The following is a 25,667-nucleotide window of genomic DNA, read 5'->3' as shown; positions in this document are numbered from 1 at the left end:
ACCCATCTGCCATTGACACCCATGGCCGTGGGCACCCATCTCCCATTGGCACCCATCTCCCATTGACACCCATGGCCATGGGCATCCATCTCCCATTGACACCCATGGCCATTGGCACCCATCTCCCATTGGCACCCATGGCCATGGGCATCCATCTCCCATTGACACCCATGGCCATGGACACCCATCTCCCATTGACACCCATAGTCATTGGCACCCATCTGCCATTGACACCCATGGCCATTGGCATCCATCTCCCATTGGCACCCATCTCCCATTGACACCCATGGCCATGGGCATCCATCTCCCATTGACACCCATGGCCATTGGCACCCATCTGCCATTGACACCCATGGCCGTGGGCACCCATCTGCCATTGGCACCCATGGCCATTGGCACCCATCTGCCATTGACACCCATGGCCATCGGCATCTCTCCCATTGGCAGCCATGGTCATTGGCATCCATCTCCCATTGACATCCATGGCCATGGGCATCCATCTCCCATTGACACCCATGGCCATGGGCATCCATCTTCCATGGGCATCCATCTCCCATTGACACCCATGGCCATGGGCATCCATCTTCCATGGGCATCCATCTCCCATTGACACCCATGGCCATGGGCATCCATCTTCCATGGGCATCCATCTCCCATTGGCACCCATGGCCATGGGCATCCATCTCCCATTGACACCCATGGCCATGGGCACCCATCTCCCATTGACACCCATGGCCATTGGCATCCATCTGCCATTGACACCCATGGCCGTGGGCACTCATCTCCCATTGACACCCATGGCCATTGGCACCCATCTGCCATTGACACCCATGGCCGTGGGCACCCATCTGCCATTGACACCCATGGCCGTGGGCACCCATCTGCCATTGACACCCATGGCCGTGGGCACCCATCTGCCATTGACACCCATGGCCGTGGGCATCCATCTCCCATTGGCACCCATGGCCATGGGCATCCATCTCCCATTGACACCCATGGCCATGGACATCCATCTCCCATTGGCACCCATGGCCGTGGGCACCCATCTGCCATTGGCACCCATGGCCATTGGCACCCATCTGCCATTGACACCCATGGCCATTGGCACCCATCTCCCATTGGCACCCATCTCTCATTGACACCCATGGCCGTGGGCACCCATCTGCCATTGACTCCCATGGCCATTGGCACCCATCTGCCATTGACACCCATGGCCATTGGCACCCATCTGCCATTGACACCCATGGCCATTGGCACCCATCTCCCATTGGCACCCATCTCCCATTGGCACCCATGGCCATGGGCATCCATCTCCCATTGACACCCATGGCCATCGGCATCCATCTCCCATTGACACCCATGGCCACTGGCATCCATCTCCCGTTGACACCCTTGGCCATTGGCATCCATCTCCCATTGGCACCCATGGCCATCTGCACCCATCTGCCATTGACACCCATGGCCATCGGCATCTCTCCCATTGGCAGCCATGGTCATTGGCATCCATCTCCCATTGACATCCATGGCCATGGGCATCCATCTCCCATTGACACCCATGGCCATTGGCATCCATCTCCCATGGGCACCCATCTCCCATTGACACCCATGGCCATTGGCACCCATCTCCCATTGACACCCTTGGCCATCGGCACCAGTCTCCCATTGGCACCTATGGCCATGGGCATCCATCTCCCATGGGCATCCATCTCCCATTGACACCCATGGCCGTGGGCACCCATCTCCCATTGGCACCCATGGCCATCGGCATCCATCTCCCATTGGCACCCATGGCCATCGGCATCCATCTCCCATTGACACCCATGGCCATCAGCACCCATCTCCCATTGGCACCCATGGCCATTGTCACCCGTAGCCACTGGCACCCATTCCCCATTGTCTCCCATTCCCCATTGTCACCGTGTCCTGGTTCAATTCCAGGTTCCTGGAAGGCTCCGCGGCCGCCCCATCCTGGGATTCGGGATCTAGGGATGAGCTCCAGCGCCCAGCACCCAAACCCCCCACCCTGGCTGAATTCCTGCCCCAGCAGAAGCCCCGGGGCCGGGGCCTGGGGGCCAAGTCCTACAGGTCCAGTGGGTCCCAGGGCGGGGGGGGGGGGGAATCCATTCCCTATGGAGTCTCCCAGCGGCTGGAATCTCGCCCTGCAGCATGCACGACAACCGATGGGAGGAGAAGGAGCCGGCAGAAGCACCTGCAACCGAGAGCTGGGAGGTGAAGCAATGGGGCTCAGAGCATCCCAGTGCCCCCCATCCCCGTATCCCGGTGCCTTGGTACCCCCCCATCCCCGTATCCCAGTGCCTTGGTACCCCCCCATCCCCGTATCCCGGTGCCCTGGTACCCCCCATCCCTGTATCCTGGTACCCTGCATCCCTGTATCCCGGTGCCATGGTACCCCCCATCCCTGTATCCCGGTGCCGTGGTACCCCCCATCCCTGTATCCCGGTGCCGTGGTACCCTGCATCCCTGTATCCCGGTGCCCTGGTACCCCCCATCCCCGTATCCCGGTGCCCTGGTACCCCCCATCCCCGTATCCCGGTGCCCTGGTACCCCCCATCCCTGTATCCTGGTGCCCTGGTACCCCCCATCCCCGTATCCCGGTGCCCTGGTGCCCCCCATCCCTGTATCCCAGTGCCCTGGTACCCCCCATCCCTGTATCCCAGTGCCCTGGTGCCCCCCATCCCCGTATCCCGGTGCCCTGGTGCCCCCCATCCCTGTATCCCAGTGCCCTGGTGCCCCCCATCCCTGTATCCCAGTGCCCTGGTGCCCCCCATCCCTGTATCCCAGTGCCCTGGTACCCCCCATCCCTGTATCCCAGTGCCCTGGTACCCCCCATCCCTGTACCCTGATACCCCCAACCCCAGTGTCCCCCATCCTGGTACCCCAATACCCTTCATCCTGGTGCCCCACATCCCAGTATCCTGGTGCCCTGGTAACCCCATCCCTGTACCCTCCTTCCTGGTGTCCCAAACCTCCTATCCCAGTACCTCCATCCCAGTGTCCCAGCATCCCCCATCCCTGTATCCTGGTACCCCCCCACCCCGATACCCCTCTGATCCCCCCCTTTTCGATGCCCATAGACAGAGGAGACACCAACCAGGACCCCCCTGGACCCCCCCCATTCCCTGAGCCAGGAGGAAGAGGAGGAGGAGGAGGAGGAAGAGCAATGGGAGGATGTGAGCGAAGAGGATGAAGATGAGGAAGATGGCAGCGAGGAGGAAGAGGAAGAGGAGGAGGATGCAGGCACCACAGAGCCACTGAGCAAGGAGGAACCCCCCTCCAGTGCGTCCCTATCCCTAAGGAGGGGGGCACCAGATAAGGGGGGGACAAGGGAGCTTCACCCTGGTTCCCCCCCCCCCCATTCTATAGGGCTGAGCCCCCTGGAGCCCCCCCCGAGGGATGAAGCAAGGCCCAATGCGGAGCAGGAGGAGGAGGATGGGATGAGAGGTGCTGGGGGGGGGGGGGGTGTCCCAGAGATAAAGGGGGATCCCTGGAACTAAATGGGGGCCTTGGAGCTAAAGGGGGGGACCCAGAGCTAAAGGGGGGACCCTGGTGCTAAAGGGTGGGGGGACCTGGAGCCAAAGGGGGGACCTGGAGCTAAAGGGGGGCCTGGAGCTAAAGGGGGGTTCAGGAGCTAAAGGGGGGGACCTGGAGCTAAAGGGGGTTCAGGAACTAAAGGGGGGGACCTGGAGCTAAAGGGGGGGCTGGAGCTAAAGGGGGGGTCCTGGAGCTAAAGGGGGGGCTGGAGCTAAAGGGGGGGCTGGAGCTAAAGGGGGGACCTGGATCTAAAGGGGGGTTCAGGAGCTAAAGGGGGGGACCTGGAGCTAAAGGGGGGGCTGGAGCTAAGGGGGGGACCTGGAGCTAAAGGGGGGGCTGGAGCTAAAGGGGGGTTCAGGAGCTAAAGGGGGGGGCCTGGAGCTAAAGGGGGGTTCAGGAGCTAAAGGGGGGGGCCTGGAGCTAAAGGGGGGTTCAAGAGCTAAAGGGGGGGACCTGGAGCTAAAGTGGGGTTCAGGAGCTAAAGGGGGGGACCTGGAGCTAAAGGGGGGGCTGGAGCTAAAGTGGGGTTCAGGAGCTAAAGGGGGGAACCTGGAGTTAAAGGGGGGGACCTGGAGCTAAAGTGGGGGTCCCAGAGCTCAAGGGGAGGGACCGGGCTCTGCCGCGGTCTCCACGGCCGGGCTGGGGTGGATCCGGTCCCGATCCCGGTCCCGGTCCCGATCCCGATCCCGGTCCCGATCCCGATCCCGGTCCCTTCGCCGTTTCCCTGCCGCAGGCTCCGCGGACGCGGCTCCGGGCTCCGTGGAGATCACGGGCTTCCACCGGGTGCGTTTCCGTAGGCGCTCGTAGCGGGGCCGGGGCTCGCTGCGGCCGCTTCGCCTCCGGCTCCCGGTATTTCCCTGCCTTCCCGGGCTGCTTCCCAAGGGATGGGGATGGGGGGGGCGGGAGAAGGGTTGGGAAAGCGGGGCTGGAGCGGGACCGCCCCGCAGCGCCCGTGGGGATGGGGATGGGGTCGGGGTCGGGATCAGCAGCGCCTTCTCATGAGCTTGCTTCTTCTCTTTCTCTTTCCCTTTCTCCTTCTCCTCTTTCCCTTTTTTCTCCTCTTTCCCTTTTCCCTTCCCCTCTTTCCTTTTTCCCTTTTCCCTTTCCCTTTTCCCTTTCCCTTTTCCCTTCTCCTCTTTCCCTTTTCCCTTCTCCTCTTTCCCTTTTCCCTTTCCCTTTTCCTTTCCATTTTCCCTTTTCCCTTTCCCTTTTCCCTTTCCCTTTTCCCTTTCCCTTTTCCCTTTTCCCTTTCCCTTTTCCCTTTCCCCTTTCCCTTTTCCCTTCCCCTCTTTCCCTTTTCCCTTCTCCTCTTTCCCTTTTCCCTTTCCCCTTTCCCTTTTCCCTTCCCCTCTTTCCCTTTTCCCTTCTCTTTCCCTTTTCTTCTTCCCCTTTTCCCTTCCCTTCTTTCCCTTTCCCTTCCCCTCTTTCCCTTTCTCTTTCCCTTTCTCCTTCTTGCCCTTTCTGTTTCCCTTTCCTCTTCCTCTCTTTCCCTTTTCCCTTCTCTTTCCCTTTCTCCTTCCCCTCTTTTCCTTTCTCTTCCTCTTTCCCCTTCCCCTCACTGCTGTTCTCCCTCCTCTCATTCTTTTTCCCCATCCCTTTCTCGTTCCCTCTTACTCCTTTCTCATTCCCATCCTCTTTCCCTTTCTCCTTTCCCTCTTTCACCTCTTTCCCTTCCTCTTTCCCATTCCCCTTCCCCTCACTTCTGTTCCCCCCCTCGTTCTTTTTCCCCATCTCTTTCTCATTCCCTCTTATTCTTTTCCCCTCTTTCCCTTCCCCTCCTCCTCTTTCCCTTTCTCTTTCCCTTTTTCTTTCCCTTTCTCTTTCCCTTTCCCCTCCTCCTCTTTCCCTTTCTCTTTCCCTTTTTCTTTCCCTTTCTCTTTTCCCTTTTTCTTTCCTTTTCTCCTTCTCCTCTTTCCCTTTCTCTTTCCCTTTTTCTTTCCCTTTCTCTTTTCCCTTTTTCTTTCCCTTTCTCTTTCCCTTTCCCCTCCTCCTCTTTCCCTTTCTCTTTCCCTTTTTCTTTCCCTTTCTCTTTTCCCTTTTTCTTTCCCTTTCTCCTTCTCCTCTTTCCCTTTTTCTTTCCCTTTCTCTTTCCCTTTCTCCTTCTCCTCTTTCCCTTTCTCTTTCCCTTTCTGCTTCCTCTTTCCCTTTTCCCTTCTCCTCTTTCCCTTTCTCCTTCCCCTTTTCCCCTTTCTCCTTTTCTCTTTCTCCTCTTTCCCTTTTCCTTTCCCCTTTTTCCCTTCCTCCTTTCCCTTCCTCCTTCTTCCCTGTCCCCATCCCTTCCTTCTTTTTCTCTTCCCTTTTTCCTTTCTCTTTTCCTTTCTCCTTTCCCCCGTTCCCATTCCCCGTCCCCATTCCCATTCCCCATTCCTGTTCCCTTTCCCAATCCCATTCCCATTCCCCATTCCTGTTCCCTTTCCCGATCCCATTCCCTTTCCCATTCCCCATTCCCGTTCCCTTTCCCATTCCCTTTCCCATTCCCCGTTCCCTTTCCCATTTCCCATTCCGCTTTCCCATTCCCGTTCCCATTCCCCCCTCACTCCCGCTCTCCCCCCAGGACCACCGCTCTCTCCCACCCTGATCCCAACCGCACCAGGACCTTGGGAGCCGCTGGAAGCACCGGGAAGGGGGGAAAAGCCCCCCCCCCCCCCCCCCGCATCCCTTGGGAAGCGCCGGCGCTCGCGGGGGGGGGGGGGGGCCCGATCCTGGAGCCGGGTCCAGGGTCGGGGGGGGGGAGACCCCGGGTGTTTGTTAATAAAAGTCTGCAATGGCTCCGGGCTGGAGCCGGGATCCCGGGATCCCGATGGTGAGCCTGGGATCCCGACACTGATCCCGGCATCCTGACATTGATCCCGAGCATCCCAACATTGATCCGGGCATCCCGATATTGATCCGGGCATCCTGACACTGATCCAGGATCCCGACATTGATCCAGTATCCTGACACTGATCTGGGGATCCTGACATTGATCCCGAGCATCCCGATATTGATCCGGGCATCCTGACACTGATCCAGGATCCTGGTATTGATCCGGGATCCTGACACTGATCTGGGGATCCCGACATTGATCCGGGCATCCTGACACTGATCCAGGATCCCAACATTGATCCAGGATCCTGACACTGATCTGGGGATCCTGACACTGATCCCGAGCATCCTGACATTGATCCCGAGCATCCTGACATTGATCCAGGATCCCGACATTGATCCGAGGATCCCGACATTGATCCAGGATCCTGGCATTGATCCCGAGCATCCCGACATTGATCCAGGATCCTGACACTGATCTGGGGATCCCGACATTGATCCCGAGCATCCCGATATTGATCCGGGCATCCTGACACTGATCCAGGGATGCTGACATTGATCCCGTGCATCCCGACATTGATCCGGGCATCCCGACACTGATCTAGGATCCTGGTATTGATCCGGGATCCTGACACTGATCTGGGGATCCCGACATTGATCCCGAGCATCCCGACATTGATCCGGGCATCCTGACATTGATCCAGGATCCCAACATTGATCCAGGATCCTGACACTGATCTGGGGATCCTGACACTGATCCCGAGCATCCTGACATTGATCCTGAGCATCCCAATATTGATCCGGGCATCCCGACACTGATCCAGGATCCTGACACTGATCTGGGGATCCCGACATTGATCCCGAGCATCCCGACATTGATCTGGGCATCCTGACACTGATCCAGGATCCCGACATTGATCCAGGATCCTGACACTGATCCCGAGCATCCCGACATTGATCCGGGCATCCTGACACTGATCCAGGATCCTGGCATTGATCCGGGATCCTGACACTGATCCCGAGCATCCCGACATTGATCCCGAGCATCCCGACATTGATCCGGGCATCCTGACACTGATCCAGGATCCTGGCATTGATCCCGGAATCCCGACACTGATCCCAACATCCCAACATTGATCCAGGATCCTGACATTGATCCAGGATCCCAGCATTGATCCGGGCATCCTGACATTGATCCCGGGATCCCAATGGTGAGCCTGGGATCCTGACATTGATCCCGAGCATCCTGACATTGATTTGGGCATCCCGACATTGATCCAGGATCCTGACACTGATCCGGGGATCCCAACATTGATCCTGAGCATCCTGGCATTGATCCCGGGATCCTGACACTGATCCAGGGATGCTGACATTGATCCCGGGGATCCCGACATTGATCCTGAGCATCTTGACATTGATCCCGGGATCCCAACATTGATCCCGGGATCCTGACATTGATCCAGGCATCCCCACACAGATCCAGGGAACCCCCTTTAGCCCCTGGGGTCCCCCTTAAACCCCTGGGTCCCCTCTTTAGTTCTGGGTCCCCCTTTAACCCCTGGGTCCCCCCTTTAGCCTCAGGGTCCCCCTTTTACCCCCTGGTCCCCCCTTTAGCCTCAGGGTCCCCCTTTAACCCCTGGGTCCCCCTTTTGCCCCTGGGTCCCCCTTTAGCCCCAGGGTCCCCCTTTTATCCCTGGGCCCCCTTTAGCCTCAGGGTCCCCCTTTTACCCCTGGCCCCCCTTTAGCCTTAGGGTCCCCCCTTTAACCCCTGGGTCCCCCTTTAGCCCCTGGGTCCCCCCTTTAGCCTCAGGGTCCCCCCTTTAACCCCTGGGTCCCCCTTTAGCCCCAGGGTCCCCCCTTTAACCCCTGGGCCCCCCTTTTACCCCTGGGCCCCCTTTAACCCCTGGGTCCCCATTTAGCCTCAGGGTCCCCCCTTTAACCCCTGGGTCCCCCTTTAGCCTCAGGGTCCCCCCTTTAACCCCTGGGACCCCTTTAACCCCTGGGTCCCCCTTTAGCCTCAGGGTCCCCCCTTTAGCCCCTGGGTCCCCCTTTAGCCCCTGGGTCCCCCCTTTAACCCCTGGGACCCCTTTAACCCCTGGCTCCCCCTTTTAGCCCCTGGTCCCCCCTTAACTCCAGGGTCCCCCCTTTGCTCCTGGGGTCCCCCTCTTGTCCATGCCTGGGAAACCGGGGGGGGGGGGGGGGGGAATCCCGCTAATAGAAAGCTCCCTGTTGGGGGGGGGGGGGGATGCTCCTGGATTTTGGGGTGAAAAGAGGAGTTTGGGGGCTCTAAAATGAGGGGGTTGGGGCTGGTGGAGCCCTCCCGCTCCTCCCTCCTCATGGAAGGGGGTCCATTGGGGATCCCCCCCCCCACCCTCCCCTCATCCCATTGGGATCCGGAGCCTTCCCAGCCCCTTTCCCCGCCCCCCAACAGTGGTTTGGGGCCGATCTCTTCTTCTTCTTCTTCTTCTTCCTCCTCCTCCTCTTCCTTCCCCTTGGCCGGCCCCATATAAAAGCCGGTGGGGACGGCACCGGGCACGGGGCTGCAGCGCCGGGCCGCAGGTAAGGGGGTGGCGATGGGTTCCTTGGGATGGGATAGGGGGAAAAGGTGGGATCGTGGGGCTCGCCATCCACCCCATTCCCATGGGGCTCGCCTGGGGTGGAGTTTACCCATGGAGGGCAGGAGGGAGGCGGTGGCGGCTCCTGTGCATTTGATGGATGATGATGATGATGATGATGATGATGATGATGATGATGATGATCAATGATGATCGATGATGATGATGATGATCAATGATGATCGATGATGATGATGATGGGGGATGATGGCCTCTTCCCATGCTCCGGATCCCTGGATCATTCCCAAGCCTTCCCTTGGAGTTCCCCCCTTCAGCGTTGCCCCATTCCCACTTGAGGGGGTTTCTCCTTATCCCATGGGATCCAATCCCGGGGTCCCCTCCCTGGGGGCTGGAGAAGCTCCTTTGGTGTTTCCTCATCCGAGCTCTTGCGCCATTGAGGGGAGGGGGGAAGTGGGGCGAGGAAGTGGGGCAATGCTGGCTTCCTGGTGGCCATAGGGACAACAGTGGGGCGGGGGGGCATGGGTGGAGGAGCATCCCATGGGACTGCTTTGGAGGGGCAGGGATGGGGTGGATGGAGGGGGGATGCTGATGGGCATACGGGAGAGCTGGTTTATGGGGATGCTTTCCAGCTCCGGGTTGAATTGGGAGGTCATTGAGGGTCCTTCCAACCCCAAACCCATTGTGGGACATGATATATGGGGCTTCAAGCACCTTGGTTTAGTGGAGATGCCCTTGCCCATGGCACCTTGGGTGATCCTTGAGGGTCCTTCCAACCCAAAACCCACTGGTGAAGATGCCATTGCCCATGGTGCATAGAGTAGGTACCAATGAAGGTCCCTTCAACCCAAAACCCATTGTAGGACATGATATATGGGCCTTTGAGCCCCTTGGTTTGGTGGAGATGCCCTTGCCCATGGCACCTTGGATGGTCATTGAGGGTCCTTCCAACCCAAAACCCATTGTGGACCTTTGAGGATCATGGTCTGTTGAAGATGCCCTTGCCCATGGTGCATAGAGTAGGTACCAATGAAGGTCCTTCCAACCCCAAACCCATTGTAGGACATGATATATGGGGCTTCGAGCACCTTGGTTTAGTGGAGATGCCCTTGCCCATGGCACCTTGGGTGATCCTTGAGGGTCCTTCCAACCCAAAACCCACTGGTGAAGATGCCATTGCCCATGGTGCATAGAGTAGGTACCAATGAAGGTCCTTCCAACCCAAAACCCATTGGTGAAGATGCCATTGGCCATGGTGCCCAGAGTAGGTACCAATGAAGGTCCTTCCAACCTAAAACCCATTGTAGGGCTTTGAGCACCTTGGTTTGGTGCCCATGGAACCTTGGGCGATCATTGAGGGTCCTTTCAACTCAAAACCCATTGTGGGCCTTTGAGCCCCTTGGTCTGGTGAAGATGCCATTGTCCATGGTGCCCAGAGTAGGTACCAATGAAGGTCCTTCCAACCCAAAACCCATTGGTGAAGATGCCATTGCCCATGGTGCATAGAGTAGGTACCAATGAAGGTCCTTCCAACCCACCACTGCCTCACACCGGGTTATTCCCAACCCCAGGAGCTCCACGATGGACTTGGACTTCCTCTTACCCAACACCACCTCCGCCAACGACTCCATGTGGGACGACTACGACATCTACGAGCTGGACTCCTACGCGGTGCCGCCGGGCCACCGCGCCGTGCTGGCCCTCTACACCCTCATCTTCCTCCTGGGCGTCCTCGGCAACGGCGCCGTCATCTGGGTGACGGCCTTCGAGCTGCACCGCACCGTCAACGGCGTCTGGTTCCTCAACCTCTCGGTGGCCGACCTCTTGTGTTGCTTGGCGCTGCCCTTCTTGGCTCTACCGTTGGCTTGGGACCACCATTGGCCCTTGGGCCTCTTCGCCTGCAAGCTCCTGCCCTCCCTCACCATCCTCAACATGTTCGCCAGCGTCCTGCTCCTCACGGCCATCAGCGCCGACCGCTGCGCCCTGGTGGCTCGCCCCGTTTGGTGCCACAACCACCGCCGGCCGGCGCTGGCGCGAGCGCTCAGCGCCGGCGCCTGGGCCCTGGCGGCGGCGCTCACGGCGCCGTCCTTCGCCTTCCGCACCACGCGCCGCGACGCCTTCGCCCTCAAGACCACCTGCGTCCTTGACTACGCTCCCATCGGCGTCCGGCACCAGCGCTTGGCCGAGCTGCTCACCGCCGGCGCCCGCTTCGTCTTGGGCTTCGCCGTGCCCTTCGCCGTCATCACCGCGTGCTACGGCACGCTCTTGGCGCGCGTGCGGAGCAAAGGCTTCGCCCGCTCGCAACGGGCCACCAAGCTCGTCTTGGTGGTCATCGTCAGCTTCTTCGCCTGCTGGTTGCCCTACCACGTGGTGGGGCTCATCCTGGCGGCCTGCCACCCGCGCAGCGCGCTCTACAAAGGCGCCGCCGACGCCGACGCCGCCGTAGCCGGCGTCGCCTACATCAACAGCTGCGTCAACCCCGTCATCTACGTGGTGATGGGGCAGGACTTCAAGGCCCGCTTGTGGCGGTCGTGGCGGGCGGTGCTGCGCGGGGCGCTGAGCGATGACCCCACCGCCAGCACCACCGTCGCCACCGGGGAGAGCCGGGTCAAGAGCATGGCCACCGCCGAGGAGCACAGCGTCAGCACCGGGGTGTGAGCGCCGAGGGGCGCCCAATGGGGCCCCATAGAAGAGGAGGTCCCCTTTGGGAGTTGGCTTCGCGCACAGCACCGCATCCTCCTGCTTCTCCATCCTCCCTATATCCAGCCCCATAGGAGCTGTTCGGCCTCCCAGCCTTACATCTCCATAGGTAAACCCCTCTCCATCACCCAACTAATGGGGTCCTGCCTCTCCTTCACCCCCCTATGGCATCCTCATAGCCACAAGCACCGTCACCAATAAACCCTGGAGCTCCCACAAGCCCCCCGGGGCCTTGGTTCTGCTTTTCGGTGGGGCATTGAGCAACGTTCCTGCTGCTCGGGTTGCCAAGGAGCCAGCGGTGACGCAAGAGGCACCGCGGCCTTTCCGGCCCCATTCCTCGCCATGGGGGCTGGGATCTGACCCATGGCGGGGGGTGTGAGATCAATGGAGGTGGTTGGGGATGGAGGAGGCAGTGGGGCATCAATGGGGATGGAGGGGGCAGTTGTGTATCAATGGGGATGGAGGGGGCCGTTGGGCATCAATGGGGATGGAGGGGGCAGTTGGGTATCAGTGGGGATGGAGGGGGCAGTTGGGTATCAGTGGGGATGGAGGGGGCAGTTGGGTATCAATGGGGATGGAGGGGGCAGTTGGGCATCAATGGGGATGGAGGGGGCAGTTGGGCATCAATGGGTGTGGAGGGGGCAGTTGGGTATCAATGGGGATGGAGGGGGCAGTTGGGTATCAGTGGGGATGGAGGGGGCCGTTGGGTATCAATGGGGATGGAGGGGGCAGCTGGGTATCAGTGGGGATGGAGGGGGCAGTTGGGTATCAATGGGGATGGAGGGGGCCGTTGGGTATCAATGGGGATGGAGGGGGCAGTTGGGTATCAGTGGGGATGGAGGGGGCTGTTGGGCATCAATGGGGATGGAGGGGGCCGTTGGGTATCAATGGGGATGGAGGGGGCAGCTGGGTATCAGTGGGGATGGAGGGGGCAGTTGGGCATCAATGGGGATGGAGGGGGCAGTTGGGTATCAGTGGGGATGGAGGGGGCAGTTGGGCATCAATGGGGATGGAGGGGGCCGTTGGGTATCAATGGGGATGGAGGGGGCAGCTGGGTATCAGTGGGGATGGAGGGGGCAGCTGGGTATCAGTGGGGATGGAGGAGGCAGTTGGGTATCAATGGGGATGGAGGGGGCAGTTGGGTATCAGTGGGGATGGAGGGGGCCGTTGGGTATCAATGGGGATGGAGGGGGCCGTTGGGTATCAGTGGGGATGGAGGGGGCCGTTGGGCATCAATGGGGATGGAGGGGGCAGTTGGGTATCAATGGGGATGGAGGGGGCCGTTGGGCATCAGTGGGGATGGAGGGGGGAGTTGGGGATATGTGTGGGATATGGGGGGATATGGTGGGATATGGGGGGGATATGGTGGGATATGGGGAGGATATGGGGGGATATGGGGGGATGTGGGGGGGACATGGGGGGATATGGGGGGGATATGGGGAGATAGGGGGGAATATGGGGGGATATGGGGAGATAGGGGGGGATATGGGGGAGATATGGGGGGTTATGGGGGGATATGGGGGGGATATGGGGAGATAGGGGGGGATATGGGGGAGATATGGGGGGTTATGGGGGGATATGGGGGGGACATGGGGGGGATATGGGTGTGATATGGGGGGATAGGGGGGATATGGGGGGTATATGGGTGGATATGGGGGAATATGGGGGGGATATGGGGAGATGGGGGGATATGGGGGAGATATGGGGGGTTATGGGGGGATATGGGGGGGATATGGGGGGGACATGGGGGGGATATGGGTGTGATATGGGGGGATAGGGGGGATATGGGGGGTATATGTGTGGATATGGGGGATATGGAGGGATATGGGGAGGATATGGGGGGATATGGGGGATGTGGGGGGGACATGGGGGGATATGGGGGGGATATGGGGAGATAGGGGGGGATATGGGGGAGATATGGGGGGATAGGGGGGATATGGGGGGTATATGGGTGGATATGGGGGATATGGAGGGATATGGGGGGGATATGGGGGTATATGGGTGGATATGGGGGAAAAAGGGGGATATGGGGGGATCTGGGGGGCATCTGGGGACACGCAGGGGTTAAGGCGGGGCCGGGCAGCTCCGGGAAGCCCCGCCCCTCGCCCCGCCCCGCCCCGCCCCTTGAGCCCCTCCGGCTCTTGGGCGCCCCCTGGCGGCACGGCGGTGCTTCCTGTCGGTGCGCTGCGAGCGCGGAGCCAGCCCGGCCCCGGGGGAGCGGAGCGGGGCCTGGAGCGGGACCGGAGCGGGGCCGGAACGGGACCGGAGCGGGGCCTGGAGCCGGTGAGGGGTTGGGACCGGAGCGGGGCCGGAGCGGGGCCTGGAATGGGGCCGGAACGGGGCTGGGGCCGGTGAGGGGCTGGGACCGGAGCGGGGCCGGAGCCGGTGAGGGACCGGGGCCGGAGCGGGGCCTGGAGCCGGTGAGGGGCTGGGACCGGAGCGGGGCCTGGAACGGGGCCGGAACGGGTGAGGGACCGGGACCGGAGCGGGGCCTGGAACGGGGCAGGAACGGGCCTGGGGCCGGTGAGGGGCTGGGACCGGAGCGGGGCCTGGAGCGGGACCGGAGCGGGGCCGGAGCGGGGCTGGAGCGGGGCCTGGAGCCGGTGAGGGGTTGGGACCGGAGCGGGGCCGGAGCGGGGCCTGGAACGGAGCATGAGCGGGTCTGGGGCCGGTGAGGGACCGGGGCTGGAGCCGGTGGGGGACCGGGGCTGGAGCGGGGCCTGGAGCCGGTGAGGGGCTGGGACTGGAGCGGGGCCGGACTGGGGCCTGGAGCGGGGCTGGAGCCGGTGAGGGACCGGGACCGGAGCGGGGCCTGGAACGGAGCATGAGCGGGTCTGGGGCCGGTGAGGGGCTGGGACCGGAGCTGGATGGGAGCGAGGCCTGGAACGGGACCGGAGCGGGTGCGGGACCGGGACCGGAGCGGGGCCTGGAACGGGGCCGGAGCGGGTGAGGGACCGGGACCGGAGCGGGGCCTGAAGCCGGTGAGGGGCTGGGACCGGAGTGGGGCCGGAACTTGTGAGGGACCGGGATTGGAGCCGGTGGGGGACCGGGGCTGGAGCGGGGCCTGGAACGGGACTGGAGCGGGTCCGGAGCCAGTGAGGGAGCGGGGCTGGAGCGGGTCCGAAACGGGTGCGGGACCGGGACCGGAGCGCGTCTGGAGCGGGGCCGGAGTGGGTGAGGGACAGGGGCTGGAGCGGGGCCGGAGCGGGTGAGGGACCGGGACCGGAGCGGGTGAGGGACCGGGACTGGAGCGGGTGAGGGAGCGGGGCTGGAGCCGGTGAGGGGCTGGGACCGGAGCAGGACCGGAGCGGGTGAGGGACTGGAGCCGATGAGGGACCGGGGCTGGAGTGCGCCTGGAACGGGGCCGGAGCGGGGCCTGGAACGGGCCTGGAGCGGGTCCGGAGCCAGTGAGGGAGCGGGGCTGGAGCGGGTCCGAAACGGGTGCGGGACCGGGACCGGAGCGGGTCTGGAGCGGGTCCGGAGCGGGTGAGGGACCGGGGCTGGAGCCGATGAGGGACCGGGTCCGAAACGGGACTGGAGCGGGTCCGGAGCCAGTGAAGGAGCGGGGATGGACCGGGGCTGGAACCGGTGAGGGTCCGGGACAGGAGCAGGTCCAAAACGGGTGCGGGACCGGGACCGTAGCGGGTTCAGAGTGGGGCTTGGAACAGGTGAGGGACTGGGGCTGGAGCCGGTGAAGGTCCCGTCCCATTGACCCCATTGATTCCCTTGGCACAGGAGGCTCCGACTGCGCCCCACAGCGATGCCTCGGTCCAAAGAGAGCAGCTCCGGGCGTCGGGAACGGGCTCCATCCCCTTCCCGTTGGGATTGGGACTGCCCCGGCGCGCGGCGCCGCCTGGAGGAGCTCTACTTCCACGGGCAGGATCCCATCGGCTCCCAGGACATTCCCAACTTCTGGACTTTCTTCCAACGCCTCCGAAGCTTCCAGAGCCGGAGACCGAGCCGGGAACCACCCCCGGAGCCACCCCCGAGCACCCCTGGCCTCTTCCTCCCCCCCCGTTACGATCCCCGCTACCGCATCAACCTCTCGGTGCTGTGCCCCGCTGCGGACGATGCCGCGATCCCTCCGGAACGCCGCCGGGAATTCCACGGCGCTCTCCTCCATTACCTGGACTTCAACCAGAAGCAAAGCTTCGCCAAGCTCCTCCGCATCCAACGCGAACGCGCTGCCCTTCCCATCGCCCCGTTCCGGCACCGGCTCCTGGCTGCCGTGGCTCAGCACCAAGTGGTGCTGGTGGCGGGGGATACGGGCTGCGGGAAGTCCACCCAAGTGCCCCAATTCCTGCTGGCGGCCGGTTACAGCCACGTGGCTTGCACCCAACCCCGCCGCATCGCCTGCGTCTCGCTGGCCAAGAGGGTGGCCTTGGAGAGCCTGCACCAGTACGGGAGCCAGGTGAGCGGGGCTGGCTGCAGGAAGGGGCTGCTCCCTCGAGGCAATTCCTGCAAGTTCATCAAAATGCCTTCGATTGTATCCAAAATTCTTCACTTTTATCCAAATGCCTTCAATCCTAGCCAGATTTCGTCCAAATTTCTGCAATTTTATCCGAATTCTTTCAGTTTTACCCGGATTTTATCCAAATTCCGTCAATTTTATTCAGATTTTCTTGAAATTCTTTCAATTTTATCCAAATTTTGTCCAATGTTCTTCAATTTTATCCAAATTCAATTTTACCTAGCTTTTATCAAAATTCCTTCAATTTTGTCCAACTTTCTTCAGTTTTATCCAAATTCAATTTTACCTAGATTTTATCGAAATTCCTTCAATTTTATCGAAATTCCTTCAATTTTATCGAAATTCCTTCAATTTTATCGAAATTCCTTCAATTTTATCGAAATTCCTTCAATTTTATCCATATTCCTTCAATTTTATCCAAATCCCTTCAATTTTATCGAAATCCCTTCAATTTTATCGAAATTCCTTCAATTTTATACAAATTCCTTCAATTTTATACAAATTCCTTCAATTTTATCAAAATTCCTTCAATTTTACCAAAATTTTAGCCATTTTTTCAATTTTACCCTAATTTTAGCCAAATTGTCTTCAAATTTCTTCAAATTTATGCAAATTGTCTTCAGATTTATTGTTTTATCCAAATTGTCCTCAAATTTCTTCAGTTTATCTAGATTTTATCCAAATTGTCCTCAAATGTCTTCAGTTTTTTTCCAGCTTTTAAACAAATTGTCTTCAAATTTCATTGTTATCCAAATTTTATCCAAATTGTCTTCAAATTGCTTCAAATTTATCAAATTTTTATCCAAGTGTCTTCAGTTTGATCCAAATTTTATCCAAATTGTCTTCAAATTTGTGTAAAATTCTTCAGTTTTATACAGGTTTTATCCAAATTCATTTTATGCAAATTTTATCCAAATTCCTTTAAGTTTGTACAAACTTTATCCAAATTCCTTCAATTTTATCCAAATTTTATTCAAAACTCATCCAAATGACTTCAATTTTATCCAGATTTTATCCAAAATTCTTCACTTTTATGCAAATTCCTTCAATCTTATCCAAATTTTGTCCAAATTCCTTCAATTTGATCCAAATTCTTTCAATTTTACTCAGATTATATCCAAATTCCTTCAATTTTACCCAGATTTTATCAAAATCCCTTCAATTTTATCCAAATTTTGTCCAAATTTCAATTTTATCCAAATTCTTTCAATTTTACTCAGATTTTATCCAAATTCCATCAATTTTATCCAGATTTTATCGAAATCCCTTCAATTTTATCCAAATTTCATCCAAATCCCTTCAATCTTATCCAAATTTCATCCAAATCCCTTCAGTCTTATCCAAATTTCATCCAAATCCCTTCAATTTTACCCGAATGTTATCCAAACTCTTTCAATTTTACCTAAATTTTGTCCAAATTTCCTCATTTTTTTTCCAAATCCCTTCAATTTCACCCAAATATCACCCGAATTCCGTCACTTTCATCCCAATTCCTTCGCTTTTACCCAAATTTTCCCCCGAACTCCCTCCGTTTTCCCCGAACTTCATCCCGATTCCTTCCATCCCCTCCCTCGTTGCCGTCGGCAGGTCGGGTACCAGATCCGCTTCGAGAGCACGCGTTCCCCGGCCACCCGCCTGCTCTTCCTGACCGAGGGGCTGCTGCTGCGGCAGGCGCAGCGGGACCCGGCGCTGCGGGGCTACGGCGTCCTCCTGGCCGACGAGGTCCACGAGCGGCACCTCCACGGCGACGTCCTCCTGGGGGTCCTCCGCCGCCTCCTGCCCCGCCGCCCGGACCTCAAGCTGGTGCTCATGTCGGCCACCATCAACATCCCCCTCTTCTCGAGCTACTTCGGGGATGCTCCGGTGCTGCAGGTGCCCGGCAGGAGCTTTCCCATCTCGGTGAGCGCGGAGCAGGATCTCGGTTGGGATTAGAGCTCGCCTGGAGCGTTGGGTGCTGCAGTTCCGGTGTCCTCAGCATCAAAAGGACGTGGAGCTGGTGGGACAAGTCCAGAGGAGGCCATGAGGATGATGGAGCAGCTCCTGTATGGAGTTGGGGCTGATCAGCCTGCATGGAGACCTCAGAGCAGCTTCCAGTGTCTGAAGGGGGGCTATAGGGATGCTGGGGAGGGACTCTTCATTAGGGACTGCAGTGACAGGACAAGGGGTAACGGGTTCAAACTCAAACAGGGGAAGTTTAGGTTGGATCTAAGGAGGAAATCCTTTCCTGTGAGGGTGCTGAGGCACTGGAATGGGTTGCCCAGGGAGGCTGTGAATGCTCCATCCCTGGCGGTGCTCAAGTCCAGGTTGGACAGAGCCTTGGGTGCCGTGGTTTAGTGTGAGGTGTCCCTCCGGTTGGAACTGGATGATCCCAAGGTCCTTTCCAACCCCAACGATTCTACGAACCCCATCGCAATCCCATCCTCCTCCCTCCCTCAGGTCATCTACCAACCCATCCCTAAGGAAGAAGCGCCGGGGAAGGCCGGGAAATGGGAACGCCTGGATCCGATGCCTTACCTGAGGATCATGCAGGCCATCGACCACAAGTACCCCGCCGAGGAGCGGGGGGACCTGCTCGTGTTCCTCAGCGGGGTGGCTGAGATCGGTGCTGTGCTGGAGGCAGCGCAGGCTTACGCTGCCTGTACCCAGCGCTGGATCGTGCTCCCGTTGCACAGCACCCTCTCGGTGGCGGAGCAGGATAAGGTGGGTCAAAGGAAAGGGGGAATCACCCACTGGTTTGGTTGGGAAGGGACCATAAAGCTCACCCAATTCCAAGCTGCTGCCATGGGATTCCTTCCATGGAGGAGGTGGCTCCAAGTCCCGTCCAACCTGGCCTTGGTGGAGCATCCAACCCTTCTCCGTTCACCACATCCCATTGTGCCACCGTCCTCATAGGGAGGAACTCCTGCCTCCCATCCCCTCTGGCAGCTGGAACCCATTCGCCCTTGTCCCATCCCTTTATCCCTTTTCCAGGGTTTCCTGGAGCCCCTTGAGGCACTGGAGCTCCCTTACTGGAGCCTTCTCCAGGCTCACCCAGCCCAGCTCTCTCAGCCTGGCTCCAAGCAGAGCTGCCCCATCCCTTGCAGCATCCCCATGGCCTCCCCAGAGCTCAAACCTGCTTATGGGGGGGGGGGGGGGGGGGGGGGGGGGGGGGGTTGGATCTTGGGGTGCCCCCTCCTGCTCTTTGGTGCTCCATGGTTTCTCCTCCTCCAGGTCTTTGATGTTGCCCCTCCTGGCGTCAGGAAGTGCATCCTCTCCACCAACATCGCCGAGACCTCGGTGACCATCGATGGGGTGCGCTTCGTGCTGGATTCAGGTTTAAAACCCACCCTATCCCCATCCCCATCCCCATCCCCATGGATCCTCCTGCTTCTCCACGCATCCTGCTCCCTGCAGGGAAGGTGAAGGAGATGAGCTACGACCCTCAGGGCAAGCTCCAACGCCTGCAGGAGTTCTGGATCAGCCAGGCCAGCGCCGAGCAGCGCAAGGGCCGTGCCGGCAGGACCGGGCCTGGGGTCTGCTACCGGCTCTATGCTGAGTCCGACTACGATGCTTTCCCCCCTTATCCCGTCCCTGAGATCCAGAGGGTGGCTCTGGATGCTCTGGTGCTGCAGGTAATGGGGCTGAGATGGGGATGAGAGAGGGAAAGAGGGGGTTCAAGGATGCGGCTCAAGCCCCCCAGAGTGTGATGTGGTTTTTGGAAGGGAGGGGGGGTGTGTGTGTGGGGTTTTGCTCTCCCCATCATCATTGGGCTCATTCTTTTCCAGTTGAAGAGCATGGGGCTGGGTGACCCCCGCACCTTCCCCTTCCTGGAGCCTCCTCCCTCTTCCAGCCTGGAGACAGCCGTGAGGTACCTGAAGGAGCAAGGAGCCCTGGATGAGGCCGAGCAACTGACGCCCATTGGGAACATCCTGGCCCAGCTGCCCGTGGACGTGGTGGTGGGTGAGTAACCAAGGGGCACCCCCTTAATGGTGTGAAGACCCATGGAGGTTTTGGGTGGGGGTTGACCCCCCCCCCCCCACAACCCTGCAGGTAAGATGCTGGTGCTGGGCACCCTCTTTGGCCTGGCTGAGCCCACGCTGACGGTGGCTGCGGTGCTGAGCGTGCCGTCCCCCTTCCTGCGCCCCACGCACCCCAATCCGGAGTGCGCCGCGGCCCGGCAGCCCCTCGAGAGCCCCCATGGGGACCCCTTGACGCTGCTCAACATCTTCAACGAGTGGGTCCAGGTGGGATTGGGGATAAAAGGGGGGGGTGTGGGGGGTGTGTTGCATGTGTGGGGCCGGGGATTCGGGGCGCTCAGCGGCGCTGCTCCCGGCGCAGGTGAAGTCGGAGCGCGGCGGCAGCTCGCGGAAGTGGTGCCGGCGGCGGGGTTTGGAGGAGCATCGCCTCTACGAGGCCGCCAACCTCCGGCGCCAATTCCAGGTTAGGACCCGCTCCGAAGGCTGGGATTTGCCTTTGGAATTCACCCCGAAGCCCTCCACATCCTTTTTCTTCTCCCACGTTCCAGGAGCTCCTTCGGGACCACCGACTGCTGGACGATGCTTCCGAGCAACCCAACGAGCGGCGGAGCCGGCACCGGGAACGCCGGGAGCTGCACCGGCTCTGGCGTTCCCATACGGAGACCGAAGGGCGCAAGAGGAAGACGCTGCGGCTGCAGCACGGAGCGGACGCCTCCTCCGGTGAGGAAGAGGATGGTGGCTCCCGTGGCATCGATATCCAGGTGAGCCCTTGCCTGCATCCTTCTCCTCTCCGGGATGAGGGATTGCGAGCGGCCAGGAATCCCCATCCCTCTTCCCCAATGACTCCCATTCCTTGCTTGCAGGACGTCAAGTTCAAGCTCCGGCACGACGTGAGCGAGCTCCAGGCCGCATCCAGTTTGGGCCTGGCCTCCTCTCAGCTCCCCCTGCTCAAGCTGGTGCTGTGCCGGGGGCTGTACCCGCAGCTGGCTCTGCCGGATCACTTCAACGGCAGCCGCAAGGATTCGGAGCAGGTCCTGAGCCAACCAACCCCAAACCCCCTTCTTTTTCCTCTGCTCCATCCCCATCCTTTGGTCCTCAGCAGCCCCCTCATTGCTCCCTCTTGCTGCAGCTCTTCCACACCAGGAGCAAGGCGGGCGTCGTGCCTCATCCCACCTCCGTCTTCGCCACCAGCCCGGAGCTGCTTCACCCTAAGGAGAAAGGGGAACGGGGAGGGGGCAGAGGTGAGAACCAAACCCAAAGGGCCTGGGATAAGGATGGGAAGAGGTTGGGCTGCATCCCACACCGACCCCCAACCCTGCAGACCCTGAGCAGGGGCTGAGCCACCGCCACCAGCTCCTCGCCTTCGTCTCGCTGCTGGAGACCACCAAGCCCTACCTGGTGAACTGCGTGCGGGTACCAGCCCTGCAGGTGAGCCCTTCACCTTCCTCCTCTGCAAAGCCCAGCCCACCTTTGGGTGTGAGCCTTCCTCACACCTCCTCCTCCTCCTCCAGGCTCTCCTGCTCTTCTCCCAGTCCCTGGACACCAGTGCTGACTGCACCCGGCTGGTGGCCGACGGCTGGTTGGAGGTGAGCGTTCCCAACGCGGACGATGCCCTGCGCCTGCTCTCCGTGGCCCTGCAGCTCCGTTGTGCTTGGGAAAAGCTCCTCCATCAGCTCCTGGAGCACGGGGAAGAGGAGCTGGGCCCGAGGCCGAGCCAAAGGGATGTGTCCGCGCTGAGCCGGGGGCTGCTGGACTTCCTGCAGGAGAAGGTGATGGGCAGCGCTGCAGCACGGGCTCATAGCAAAGCCCTTTGAGCTCAGCCAGCCCAAGCCTTACCCCAAGCACCCTTTGGGGATGGAAGCCTTCCCAATATCCATCTAAACCTCCCCTATCCTATCCTTTGGGAGCAGAGCCCAACCCCACCTCACTACAAGGTGTCCCGAGCCTCCTCTTCTCCACACCCCATCATTCCCTCAGCCATTCCCCATCCTAATTCCCTTCTTGATTCCCTTTGTGACCGTGATGCAGGTGCCTCTGCCCCCATCTCCCCCCGCCTTGGAGACGGGGAAATGGGGGGGGGGGGGGGAACCTGGAGCATCCCTCATGTCCCCGTATCCCCTCGCAGGTCCCGTACCGCCTGCACCAGCTCACGGCGCTGGAGAAGCAGAACCTCTACGTTGGGCCTCAGCCCATGGCTGCAGCTCCCCACGTGCCAGGCCTCTTCCAGGGCCTGGAGATGAGACCCGACGAGGTGAAAGGGGGCCATAGGGTCACTGATTTCCTCACCTACAACTGCTTGGCTGTGAGTACCTCCCTTTGCCCCCGTCCCCATCCTGCTCTTTGTTCCTCCTGCATCCCTCTTGAGCATCCCCTCTGCGCCCCACAGATGGACACAGACCTCTACAGCAACTGCCTGCGGAGCTTCTGGACCTGTCCCCATTGCCAGCTCCACATGCCCTTCACCCCTCTGGAACGCATGTGCCATGAGAGCTCCTGTCGGCCTCCCACCCCCCATCCCGAGGGTGAGCTTGGAATTGGGCTTGGGAAGGAGCTGGAGATCACCCAGTTCCAACCTGATGCCATGGGCAGGGATGGCTCGTGCTGGACCGGGTCACCCAAGGCTTCATCCAACCTTGGACACTGCCAGGGATGGGGCATCCAAACCTCCTCCATTCCACACATCCCAGTGTCCCACTTCCTTACCTCCAGCCTGGGCTTCCCCTCTTCCAGCTGGACCCCATCACCCCTTGTCCTATGGCCCCAATTCCTGATGCAGGTCCCATTCCCAGCAGCCTTGGTCCCCCCTTCAGACCCCCCCCCACAGCTTCTCTCCTCCAGCCCCAATGCTCTCAGCCTGGCTCCCTATGGAAGCTCCTGCTCCCATATGGAGATACATATGGGTGCTCCTGCTCCCGTATGGATATATATATGGGTGCTCCAGCTCCCATATGGATATATATATGGGTACTCCTGCTCCCATATGGATATATATGGGTGCTCCTGCTCCCATATGGATATATATATGGGTGCTCCAGCTCCCATATGGATACATATATATATGGGTGCTCCAGCTCCCATATGGAGATACATATGGGTGCTCCTGCTCCCATATGGGTATATATATGGGTGCTCCAGCTCCCATATGGAGATACATATGGGTGCTCCAGCTCCCATATGGGTATATATATGGATGCTCCAGCTCCCATATGGAGATACATATGGGTGCTCCAGCTCCCATATGGGTATATATATGGGTGCTCCAGCTCCCATATGGAGATATATATATGGGTGCTCCAGCTCCCATATGGAGATATATATATGGGTGCTCCTGCTCCCATATGGGTATATATATGGGTGCTCCAGCTCCCATATGGAGATATATATATGGGTGCTCCAGCTCCCATATGGAGATATATATATGGGTGCTCCAGCTTCCATATGGAGATATATATGGATGCTCTAGCTCCCATATAGATATATATATGGTTGCTCCAGCTCCCATATGGATATATATATATATGGGTGCTCCAACTCCCATATGGATATATATGGGTGCTCCAGCTCCCATATGGATATATATATGGGTGCTCCAGCTCCCATATGGATATATATATGGGTGCTCCTGCTCCCATATGGATATATATGGATGCTCCAGCTCCCATATGGGTATATATATGGGTGCTCCAGCTCCCATATGGATATATATATGGGTGCTCCAGCTCCCATATGGATATATATATGGGTGCTCCAGCTCCCATATGGATATATATATGGGTGCTCCAGCTCCCATATGGAGATATATATATGGGTGCTCCAGCTCCCATATGGAGATATATATATGGGTGCTCCAGCTCCCATATGGGTATATATATGGGTGCTCCTGCTCCCATATGGATATATATATGGGTGCTCCAGCTCCCATATGGATATATATATGGGTACTCCTGCTCCCATATGGATATATATGGGTGCTCCTGCTCCCATATGGAGATATATATGGGTGCTACAGTTCCCATATGGATATATATATATGAGTGCTCCAGCTCCCATATGGAGATATATATGAGTGCTCCAGCTCCCATATGGATATATATATATGGGTGCTCCAGCTCCCATATGGAGATATATATGGGTGCTCCTCCTCCCATATGGATATATATATATGGGTGCTCCTCCTCCCATATGGATATATATAGGTGCTCCAGCTCCCATATGGAGATATATATATGGGTGCTCCAGCTCCCATATGGATATATATATGGGTGCTCCAGCCCCTGAGCATTCTTAAGGCTCCAGCATCCCCACATCCTCCTGATGCTGAGGCCCCCCCACCTGCTGCCCGTGGGGCCTCAGCTCAGCATCATCACCCTCCTGTTGCTGCAGCCCAAGCCCATAGAAGGGGTTCTGGGCCCAAGCACCCCAAGTCCTTCTCCTCAGCCCTGCCCTCATCCCGTTTTTTCCCCACAGCCCCCCCTGAAGAAGCAGCTGAGGGCTCATCCAAGAGCTCAGCCCTCCATCGGCCCTACCACTGTGCCATCTGCCAGCAGGACTTCACCTTCACCCCCACCGAGATCCTGCGCCACAAGAAGCAGCATCACTGACCAGGCTGGTGGCACCTGGACCCCCCCCCCTCCTTCCCCTTTATCCCAAAGGAAAAGCCAGGACCCCCCCCCCCCCCAAGAACAGGAATAATCCCCCCCCAACCTCAACACTGCCAACCCCATTGCTGTTGTTGGGTGAGTGTGGCTGCCTTTGGTGCTTTAGGGGTGTTCTGGTGGCCCCTGTGGCTCGGTGTGAGTGCATGTCCACAGCTATTGGGGGGGGGGGGTGTACCCCGATTTCACCCCCTTGTAAATAAATAGAGTTGGGGTAACTCTCTTTTGGATTTTGGGGTTCCCCTTTGGTGTCATGGGCATGGAAGAGGGGTTGTTTGGGTGCTCTGGGGGCTGGTTTCAGCCAGTGGGTGGCACTCCAATACCAGGCTCATCCCTGCCTCGGCTCCTTTCCTTCCTGTATCCCATGGGAAGAGCATCAGAGGGGGCTGTGCCAGGCCTTGACCACCACCAAGCCTCAAACCCTCTCCCAAACCCCATCCCGCATCTCAGGACCGAGTGACCTGAGCATCCCTTGGGATGATCCCAAGGGAGACGATGTGGCCTTGACATCAGAAAGCCTCCAGGAGGTGGGGCTGGCTCCGATGGGTTTGGGGGGGCTGGAAAAGCCTGGAAGAAGGCAAATCCATCCCCCTTTGTGCCCTCTGGAAGCAAATCCCATAAGGACAGGGATGTGGAGAGAGGCATTGGTTATTGTGCTGTGTCGGGCTGAAGCAGGGGGGAAGAGATGCAAGGGTAAGGATGCTGAGTGCTTAACATGGTTTAACCCCTTTTCTCCTTCCTAAATGGGTTTTCTTCCCTTTCTTCCCCTTTTTCCCTCCCAGGGTGGCCTCCCCTTCGTGCTGGCCTTTACCTGTCATGAATCCCTGCTGGATTCCTGGCAGGAATTCCATTGAGGTGCTGGCCCGAGGGCATTCATTGGCTTGGGGGTCTTCATTCAGGGCCTTAGCTCAGCACCATCCCAGCCCACTTTGGGGGTACAGGGAGAGCAGTGTCC

The 25,667-nt window shown here is 58.9% G+C and overlaps 3 protein-coding genes across 3 annotated transcripts; all 3 read left to right on the top strand.

Annotated features, from left to right (window-relative positions):
* Positions 1–1,944: 1,944 nt before the first annotated feature.
* Positions 1,945–6,130, top strand: LOC134172667 (coiled-coil domain-containing protein 9-like). The gene is made up of 6 exons (XM_062635994.1): positions 1,945–2,085; positions 2,166–2,229; positions 3,096–3,297; positions 3,385–3,462; positions 4,286–4,335; positions 6,107–6,130. Exons 2-6 carry the CDS (start codon positions 2,167–2,169, stop codon positions 6,128–6,130), a joined length of 417 nt encoding a protein of 138 aa, XP_062491978.1. The 5' UTR covers positions 1,945–2,085; position 2,166.
* Positions 6,131–8,825: 2,695 nt separating this feature from the next.
* On the top strand, positions 8,826–11,588 carry C5AR1 (complement C5a receptor 1). Its single transcript, XM_062635995.1, has 2 exons — positions 8,826–8,916; positions 10,502–11,588. Exon 2 carries the CDS (start codon positions 10,512–10,514, stop codon positions 11,586–11,588), a length of 1,077 nt encoding a protein of 358 aa, XP_062491979.1. The 5' UTR covers positions 8,826–8,916; positions 10,502–10,511.
* A 3,799-nt stretch (positions 11,589–15,387) lies between these two features.
* Positions 15,388–24,684, top strand: DHX34 (DExH-box helicase 34). The gene is made up of 16 exons (XM_062635997.1): positions 15,388–16,041; positions 17,689–18,000; positions 18,538–18,801; positions 19,312–19,414; positions 19,495–19,712; positions 19,866–20,040; positions 20,131–20,324; positions 20,419–20,520; positions 20,606–20,818; positions 20,921–21,088; positions 21,187–21,298; positions 21,379–21,485; positions 21,569–21,826; positions 22,183–22,359; positions 22,444–22,579; positions 24,537–24,684. Exons 1-16 carry the CDS (start codon positions 15,391–15,393, stop codon positions 24,656–24,658), a joined length of 3,312 nt encoding a protein of 1,103 aa, XP_062491981.1. The 5' UTR covers positions 15,388–15,390; the 3' UTR covers positions 24,659–24,684.
* Positions 24,685–25,667: the final 983 nt, after the last annotated feature.

The sequence above is a fragment of the Pezoporus occidentalis genome, unplaced genomic scaffold (assembly GCF_034315485.1).
Source record: "Pezoporus occidentalis ecotype Australia unplaced genomic scaffold, CSIRO_AGI_Poc_V1 ctg461, whole genome shotgun sequence".
NCBI lineage: Eukaryota > Metazoa > Chordata > Aves > Psittaciformes > Psittacidae > Pezoporus > Pezoporus occidentalis.
This window is presented reverse-complemented; position numbering and strand designations above follow the sequence as displayed.